At 39.2% G+C, this 9,529-nt stretch overlaps 1 protein-coding gene across 1 annotated transcript in view; it reads right to left on the bottom strand.

Moving 5' to 3' along the window:
• Positions 1-1,707: 1,707 nt before the first annotated feature.
• spock1 (SPARC (osteonectin), cwcv and kazal like domains proteoglycan 1) overlaps positions 1,708-9,529 on the bottom strand; it is a 363,926-nt gene continuing 356,104 nt past the window's right edge. The window contains exons 11-14 of the mRNA XM_036577816.1: positions 9,202-9,423; positions 8,932-8,994; positions 4,542-4,679; positions 1,708-2,085 (exon numbers count right to left, since the gene is read on the bottom strand). Of these exons, the coding sequence (XP_036433709.1) occupies positions 1,880-2,085; positions 4,542-4,679; positions 8,932-8,994; positions 9,202-9,423 (629 nt within the window). The 3' untranslated portion in view covers positions 1,708-1,879. The remainder of the gene's footprint in view (positions 2,086-4,541; positions 4,680-8,931; positions 8,995-9,201; positions 9,424-9,529) is intronic.

The raw sequence follows: 9,529 nt of genomic DNA, 5'->3' as shown, positions 1-9,529 counted from the left end.
TGGATTGAGAAAGCAGAGAAGGTTACCTGTAATTCAAACTGTAACTTATCAAAGCCCAAATGAGGACCAAATCACCAGCAATACACACATTAGCCAGTTAAAAGTTGATATGATTTAGACAGCTTGTGGTAATAGTTAGATTCTAATTTTACAGTCCATCAACTAGCAAGAGGGCCCCTAAAAGGCTAGAGATGGCCCTAGTGATAGACTTGGAATGACTGCATGACAGAGTGAAAGAAAATGAGATGAAAAAGCAAAGAGAGAAAGAAATGATGGAAGAAATGATGGAAGAAAGGAAGAAAGACTGAAAAAGAAAGAAAAAAGAACATCTTCTGGGGGGCCTAAGATTTCAATTTAAAACTGCAGCTGTAAGTTCTGTACAAACAGTGGTTATGATGCAGGACTGTAGGGGGAAACATTTGTAGATGCAATTTTCCTGAAAGGACTGTCAAAATAAAATGGTGGCTGCTTCCACTTTGATAAGCGTGATTTCTTCAACAAACGCATCTCAGTGGGGTTAACAAAAGCACCAACCATGTCAGCGAAGAAACAGAAGTGAGTTTCTCTCTTGCCCTCCGTTTTTTTTCTGTTTCTGAGTGAGAGAGCTTTTAGTGGAGCTATGAAAAGGTCAGGTCAAACAACCCGATGGTCTGTCAGGACCTGGACTCCACAGAACAGCATACGTACACACACCCGGATGGAAGTGGTCACAACCTCTCTTTAACACACCGATAAGAATCTAAGACAGAGGATATTTTAAATTAGCATAGCAGTGGATAAAAGGATTAATGACTCTAGAGCAAAAATGTCTTTTTGAATTATGGTTGGTCTTTCAAGAACTTGGGGTAATTTTTGGATAACGTTACTTATGGAGTTGATGCTCTGAAGGTTTTCTGAAGGACGTACACACAAACACACACATACACAGATTCTTGGTAGCACTGTGGCAACCATCCAGCGACAGAACAAAGCAGAGCGGCAGCAAACGACAGCATTATCACAAAATAAAATGCTTCTTATACTCATTGGCTTTTCATCAGCTACCAACCAAATAAAAAAAAACATCACCTTCTCGCCTCCACAGTGGGGAGCATGCATAGGCCCATTGAGGTTCTCACTAGACCTTCCAGAATGCTCCAGAACCCTCTGGAATTCCTTTCACACCTTCTAGTATAGGAATTCTGTCAACCAGAATCTACTGGGATATTCTATAACTCTTGAAGAAACCTTCTAAAATATTCAGGAACCTTCTAGAAGGCCTGGGTGGGAGACTCTGGGACGAAGGGAGACAGAATAGAGGAGGACACGGCACCTCATCTGTCTTAAGAGAAAGAGAAATATTTACAGCCACAGCTCTCGGATGGCTTCAGATTTTCACACTAGAAGCTCGACAGAGAACAATAAGAGGGCTACAGATTCCTGTTTAACAACGAGTGGAAAGAAGGTGAGAAGAAAGAGAGAGAGAGAGAGAGAGAAAGAGAGAGATGTTGGAGAATAAGATCAGAAGTGGTTGCCATTTCCAATTAGCTGACAGAGGGTCACTGCTTTAGTAGAAGAGTGATAGAGAACAGTTGGTTGAGAACATAGTCGATAGCATCGTTATGAGTCCTTGCTGATTTCAACTGTTTGATGTTGTTGAAACAGGAAGATGCAGAAGGAGGGAAGAGAAGGACAGAGATCAGACGATAAGAGAAAGAAAAAGAAAATGCAAGTAAGATGATAAAGCAGGCTGTAAATGAGCTCTGGTGGGTGGGGTGATGTTTAGAGGTGGAGTTTATATTCTGAGGGGCAGGTCCAGGTTGGTGGAGTTGGAATGGCTTCAGAACTTTGCATTTCAATGGGGGTCCCTGGTTGGCCAGCAGAAGATGAGGGGGTGGAGCTACCAGACGTAACCCATTTCATCCTCTTTGTCGTCCTCTTCGTCTTCGTCATCCTCGATGGCCCCGCGGGGGCGGAGCCGAGCACGTTTCTCCTTCTGTCTGCGTCGGCCATGCTGCTGAGGCTCCGCCTCCTCTTCCTCTTGGTCATCGAGGAGAATCACAGCTCCTCCACTTCCAAAATCCCCTGAAGTCTCCTGATCCTCTTCTAGTCACACACACACACACACACACACACACACACACACACACACACACACACAGAAACAGGTTTATTTTTAGACAGTGTCGTATGCAATACATACATAGTATGTAATACATACAGTCGTGTGCAAAAGTTTGAATACCCAGAGTAAAATTATGTGTTTTGTTCATTTTCTATGTGAAAAAAAATTTCTACAGGAAACAAATTTAAATATCGAAAAAGCAAATGCAGAAAGCATGTGCAGCAGTAGTGTATATACATATACATAATAATTTGATATTATACATAATTCATATGTAATTTTTTCCCCCAATATGTTACATTTAGCAAATAAGTAACAATTGTGCATGAAAATGTGCTTGTAGAGAAAAACTCTGCTTATGTTCACCTGAACTCTCTGTCGGTCAACTGATCTGGAGAGACAGATCTGTTAAACATGTAGCCACTCAACATGAACCGTAATCAACATGGTGGAACACGTCATACTGAGTTCTGCTGTGGGTGCAGAGTTGTACTGGCATATCTGTGATTATGAGCACATTTGTCATATTCTTTTTAAATTATTAATGTAACATCCATATAAGTCCTGTGTTGACCTGTATAAAAGGATATAACTGGTATTCTGGGCATAATGAAGCTGTTACAGCTAGCTTTGCAGTGTCCTCTAGGGCAGACAAGGCTGGCCATACCACAGGGGTGCAAAACTACAGACCTGGAGGGCCGGTGTCCACACATTTTGGTGAATTACCTGCTTAAACACACCTGATTCAACCTGCCAGGTTCCTCCAGGACTGTGCACCCCTGCCATACTGGTAACGAAAGTAAACGGCTTAAATATCTATGGTTATACTGCATGTTCACTGTGCTTAATATGAAGACAGTGATTCGGAGCAACAGCATTCTTTAAACAGGCATTTTGTGGACAGAAATGAGGAAAGACTGGCATAATAGCTTTCATAACTCTCAAAACGTTAATGGCCAACAATGATGTCAACTTTATTTCCTTTTGTAGTGTTTAATATGGCCACCTATCAGCGATCTCACAGCAGCAGTAACTTGTAGCTGGCAGTAATCAGTCAAATTTTCCACTCTTTACTATTTATGCCAGTGCTACATTATTTCCATCGACTGACAGCAACACAGATTCAATGATTTCCTGACCCAACACACCGGATTCCACTCATGAAAGGCTCAGTAATTACTTGAGTTGGATCAGGTGTTTTAAGGTAAAGAACAGTTGAGACCATGTGGCATCCAGAAGCAGGGTTAATAAACATTGATTTAAACAGCTGCAAAACTCGCCTAGTTAGCCCTTCAGCAGACACTGCTAGGTTAGTTAGCGCTAGCAGCTGCAAATCCGAACAGTGGCAGCTTTTTTCAGCAGCTACGTCAACCTAATATATTTCAATTTCCAACATTTTTATTTCACACAGGTAAACACACAACCCAGAGAATGTGCTGCATTAATAAATATGGCAAACAACACTTATAATGTTGGACAACCCTTATAATGTTCCAGGCAGATTCCGGCTCATGGAGTAGGTGTGGCTATGTGTCCTGAAGACCTGTCACTTCAAATCAGTTGACCAATAGAGAGCACAGGTTAACGCCTTCTTCTAAGACATGCCCCCTGCTAAAAAGGGTCAAAAGTTAGAAGCAAAAGAAAAAATTCAGGAGCAAAAAAAGAGCAATTTCACACAAAAAATCAGCAAAATCAGCAAATAGGAGTAATATGGAGTAATAAATTTATACCAGAATAAGAGAAAATAAGCAGTACTGTTCTGGAAAAATTAAGTTTGATTTAACTCTCATTGTTTGTACTTGCAACATATTTTGGATACATAATACATTTTGATACATAATATTTTGTTTGTGGTTTTTATTATTTTATTTAAAACCTTTGGCAGAAATGAACTCCACACTATTGTCTTCTACAAAGTCAGTCTTGAAAACATATGTACACAAACACATGCATACCCAAACACGTACACACACACACATTCACAAAGTCAGGGGTGGTGAAACGGGTCGATGCTGGAGGAACAGCTGTTAGACAGATATGAGATGGGGTGAGGGAGATGAATGGACAGCCAGTAGAGCAGGAAGAGAGAATGGCATTATTTATCTATTATAGTCTTTTACTGTGATGGGACATGGCGAAACAGCACTGTTTTGACTTATGGGCTTTCAGATATCTCATAAAACAAGCACACTAGATTTTCTGCGTGCCCCCACTCTCTCTCTCTCACACACACACTCTGTCACACATACACACAAGTTCATGTGCTTCTCTAAGACATCCTATATTCCATAATGTCACTGGGTGTCTCAAAGGGCACTGCCTACAGCAATCTGCACATGATGTTATGGCCTGTGTGTATGGCTTTGTGTCCTTTAATGGAGCAATTGCAGTGTAATCACTCGAGTGTGTTACTGGGGGGTATGAGGATGTAACCTACCGCAAATGGGGTTGCCTTGTTTTCTGGACCCTGCAATCTCATTGCCATATTTGTCAACGCACCAGCATTGCCCCGTACTGCCATGACACTGTGTAGCCTTAAAGTAGCCATCTTCTGTACAGCGGGGGATATATGCTCCTAAAGAGAGAGAGTGGAGGAGAAATTTCTCAAACTACAATATTGATCAGCACAGATAAAATAAAACATGAGTTAAAAGCAGGCCTGAGTTCAGGGGGGCATTAAAAGGGGCAATGCCCCATTAGCCAATCAACATGCCCTAAACCCACTACTTTTTGTACATGCTTTTTGTACATCTACATCGATTATTTCTACATCCTCTACATCAATTAACCCTTTAAATGACCAAATTTTTTACACACTCCTATAACCTAAGAATACCTCAGCCAGTTTGCACTGAAGTCCCTGGAGTTACCGAATAATAAGCTTTAGTATATAATAAGCCTGGGATTTTAGGGGGTTAACATAGGGTTTAAACGCAGCTGCATTATAAAGATGTGATGTGTAGGCTGTGCCCCCCCCCAACCCAGTGGCTTTCAGATGCTTCACTCATGATTTAGTTCTGGCGCCAGGTCTGGTTACCCGTTTTATTTTTTCTTTCTCTCTTTCCTTCCTTTAAAACGAAACTCTTAGAAACCTACAGTTATCACTGACCTTCTGCTATGCTACTTCAATATAATTGCATAATTATAGAATAATTCACATGTAATTACATAACAGTGCGTAACAGTTATGTAAGGAATTACATTGACATTTTGTATTGGCATGTTTGCATTTGCACTTTTCCCTTTTGTTTTAATGTCAAGCAATCAGAAAAAATTAATAAAGAATGTTTTTTCCTTTCGCAAAACATGACTATGAGCACTTCACTTCTTTATCACATTGAAATAATAACAGAAAACCTCATCTTCTACACACAACTCAACTATGGTATGAATTCAAAATTTAGAATTCACACTTTGCCTGTTTTTATGCTATAAGTGAAAAACAATATCAAACGATATCAAACAGCAGGGATGCTATCCCTGGTGATAACTAGGACATGTAAGAGTTCTGAAAACATTATATAAACATTATAACATCATTATGATTTACATACAATACACCACTCACTCCTCATAAACTGAAAAACTCTTTACATTGTGCACCAGCACGTGAAATGCACACTGATCTTTATATTGTCCTATTTGCATCAGCTCAGGATCACCACATAGCCTTGTATTTGTCTTTCTTCCAGGTATCTAGCCCAGCACAGATCTCACTCCAGCAATGAATATCCTGATAGAAAATGTCTCATCAATACCAATAAAGCATTAGATCTAATATTACAAAACTTTATATATTAATGCTTCCACTTTGTCATGAAATCTGCACTCTCCTTTTCCCACTATTGGATCCAGGAGTGCAAACTGTTGGACCCAACTAGCCCTCAGAGAGAAAGAAAAAACAATAGATAAAAGAATGAAGAAAGAAAAATATTGCATCAAAAATAGCTGTCGTCTCTATTACAATAAAACCTTGTATCTTAAAAACGTTTTCAGGAGAAGAAAAGAGAGTATTCTTAACCAGTGGTGTAGTTGGGCGTACACTTACGTATATGCCATTTATGGACTGGTTATAACCAGGCTGTTTCCATATACTGACTTTTAAAGATGCATTTTTGCACTTACCCTTATAAACATTATTTATTTTTATGAACTCATAAATCGATATTTTTTATTTCAAGATGCCTTACAAGTCAAGGAGAAGAAGAATATCACACGTGACTTTCACAGAGCACAATTTGATTGTTCAGTTCCACGATTAATAAACAACTTTAATTGCTTCATTTTCATCTGTTTCTTTGGACACCACCACGGGACTCCATCAAGTTTGACTCTCCAGCAGTCAGTCACAGACATGCTGATATGATTTGAGATAAAGCAATAATGTGAATCTAGCATACCAATAGCATGGCACACTAACTGATCTTAGGTAAGGTTTGCTAACATCAGCTCTGTGAAACTAGCAGCATTTCAATGGCTAAGTAGGCTGTAAGCAATGTTGTAAAATATAATATATATATATATATATATATATATATACCAGCTATATTAGTTATGTTACATAATATATGTGACAGGATTTCATTTCATTTTAATGATAGGATAGTCATTTTATTTTATGCATCACTAAATGTAAAGGGCAGCCATTGTTTTTTTAAAATTGCAGTGTAACAAATAAAAAATGACAAAAATTTAGTAATAAAGTTTTGACAGTGACAATATAATACAATAATTATGCACTAATGTAATATAATAATAGATCACAGTTGAGTAGTTGGAACACATAAGTGACAAGAGCTTTGCTGGCATTCAAATGCATAAAAAGATCTATGAATAAACCACAGTGTTTCTACACTGTGAGACAAGAGATGAACCCCATCAAAACATTTCAGTGCCTTCTATAATAAAGACAAAGCTGCTGTATTTACTCTCTGATGTCCCTCATAGTATATATGCATTGAAGTGCCTCTTCTTACATCTTCAATGATTTCTCACTCAAAGCTCATTGAAACAAGTGGAGAAATTCTGTTTAAAGTGCAGAATCTCTTAACAGATGCCACAGTTGTGCTCGCAAAAAGAAAAGGAGATATTTTATCATGATTTGAATTTGATGAAAGCATAATGTTGTCTGTACGGTCCGGTTAAATAAGCTTCATCATAATGTATTTATTCAGAAGTCCCTGAGAGTGGTGAGGATAGCATCAGAACACCACTTCTGTCCATACAAGAACTATACCTGTAATGCTGCCTCAGCAGACCCTCCAAGACAGTCAGAGACTCCGCCCACCCTGTCCACGGACTGTTCAGCCTTCTGCCCTCTGGCAAACACTACCACAGCATGTGGTGCCAGACTGCCCGACTCAGCAAGAGCTTCTTCCCACAGGCCATTAGACTACTCAACTCCCTAACAACACATGCAACATGCTGGCCTATCAGGGCTGCTGAACTCTTGAACACGAACACAGACTGTTTTAAAAACACATACAGACTGTCTAAGTACATATACTCAGAACACATTTATTGGAGCTCATATCTTCTATATTAAAAATGCAGCTATTCCGTGTGAGATATTTTCATTGTTCTTATCACTTGAGCACCTTATCACTATTCACCAGTGTCAAGTTTACATTTCCTGTTACACTGTGCAATAATACCATCACTGAGAACCATGAGCAATATTTTGTCTATATAATGTGCATATATATAAAATGTATATTTTATGCTGTCTAGAATGTTTATGTGCATTTGCCTTTATGTTATTCTGTTATATTAATGGGGATCCAGGTCAAAAAAAAAAACTATATATATATATATATATATATATATGTATATATATATATATATGGTATAGAAGAAATTACAGTCATGTTTAGTGATTTTCTTCTATTGTTGTAAGTGTTTGGTAACAGGAAAAGAAGAAAACAAAAATAAGTGAAAGTCAAAAGTGTTACTTCAATCCTTACTAAAGTGCCTGTGTACATCTTGTTTTAACATGTGTTTTGTGTCTAGATCTTATCTGGATATATGCTGGCTGGATTCCATTTATACTTGTTTTTAAAATGCGTCCCCAGTTTATGAGATCTGCTCTTAGTTTCCCTGTGTAAAAAGCACATGGACATATGCACTCTATTATTTTAACCTTTATTTAACCAGAGTAGTCACTTTGACAGTCCTCATATAACAATACATAATGTGAATGCGAATATACAGCAAAAAACAATAATAATTTCAAACTTCCAAGAGTTTACCTCCTCCACCTGCTGTCCTCCATCATTACAGACACTAAAAAAGGAACAGGTACAGGATGAGCCTGCTCTTTTTTAGCATCCGCCTGAGCAGGACAGCTGCAGCACATCACTGGCCTTAGGGACCAGATATAAAGAACACTGATTGGATTTCACCTTCTAAAATGTGACTCCCACACACCCGCGCACACAGCCACACTAGCACACGCTCAGGTTGTTGTTTTTCAGGCTGTGTTGTGGTGTGAGTTATGAAACACTTATGATTGTGCTGGATTATTGATGCCCATTGGGCTGCACAGGCCCGGGGGTGGGTGCTCAGGGCGAGAGTGTCAGCGAGAGCTAGCGTTATTGATCACAGAGGAAAATATCAAGCGCGGATGCACATAAATCACACTGAGAGCCATTAGAATTCAAATCAATTATAACTACACTTCTGCAAGGCTCCTGCAGCATGTCTCTCTCTCTCACACACACACACACACACACAATCTGTTGCTTCTAATGGATGCTGGAAATTAAAACCTGTTCATTATATTGGATGAAATAAATCTCAGGCTTAATGACTGACAAGTGTAAACCCACCTATGAGAGCCTTCCGTCGGCTTTGAGCATGAATCCTGTTCATTTCATTCTGACACGGCAGACCTGGAGAAACAAACACACACACACACACACACACACACACATTAACAAATCCATTCACATACATTTATTTCAGACCTGTAGTTGACCCACTGCCACTTTAAATAAAAACAACCCAACTATTTTCTCTATTTTTGTCTTTCTTTGTCTCTGTCTTTCCCTCTCTCTCTCCCCTCTCTGTTTTTTTCACTATTTCTTTTTCCCTCTCACCCTCTGGTTTCTGGAAGCAGTAACACCACTCATTGTTGGAGAGTTTTCCATCTTTAAAGGAATCGCAGGAGTTGAAGAGCGGTCGCATGCACAGCTCATATTTGTCCAGGTAGATGGCGCTGAGCTCTGATTGGTCAAGCAAGAGGTCATAATTCATGTCCAGCTTGTTGAACATCCAACCAAGAGAGTCTTTACAGATGGGCAGAATGCTGGTGTCAAAACCTGCAGCAGAGAGAAAGAGGCATTATATAAAGACTATAAAGGCCGATTATAGTATGGATTGAGAGTTCCATCCTTCAAAACACTAACCAATACATGTATGTAAGCT

The sequence above is a fragment of the Colossoma macropomum genome, unplaced genomic scaffold (assembly GCF_904425465.1).
Source record: "Colossoma macropomum unplaced genomic scaffold, Colossoma_macropomum, whole genome shotgun sequence".
NCBI lineage: Eukaryota > Metazoa > Chordata > Actinopteri > Characiformes > Serrasalmidae > Colossoma > Colossoma macropomum.
This window is presented reverse-complemented; position numbering and strand designations above follow the sequence as displayed.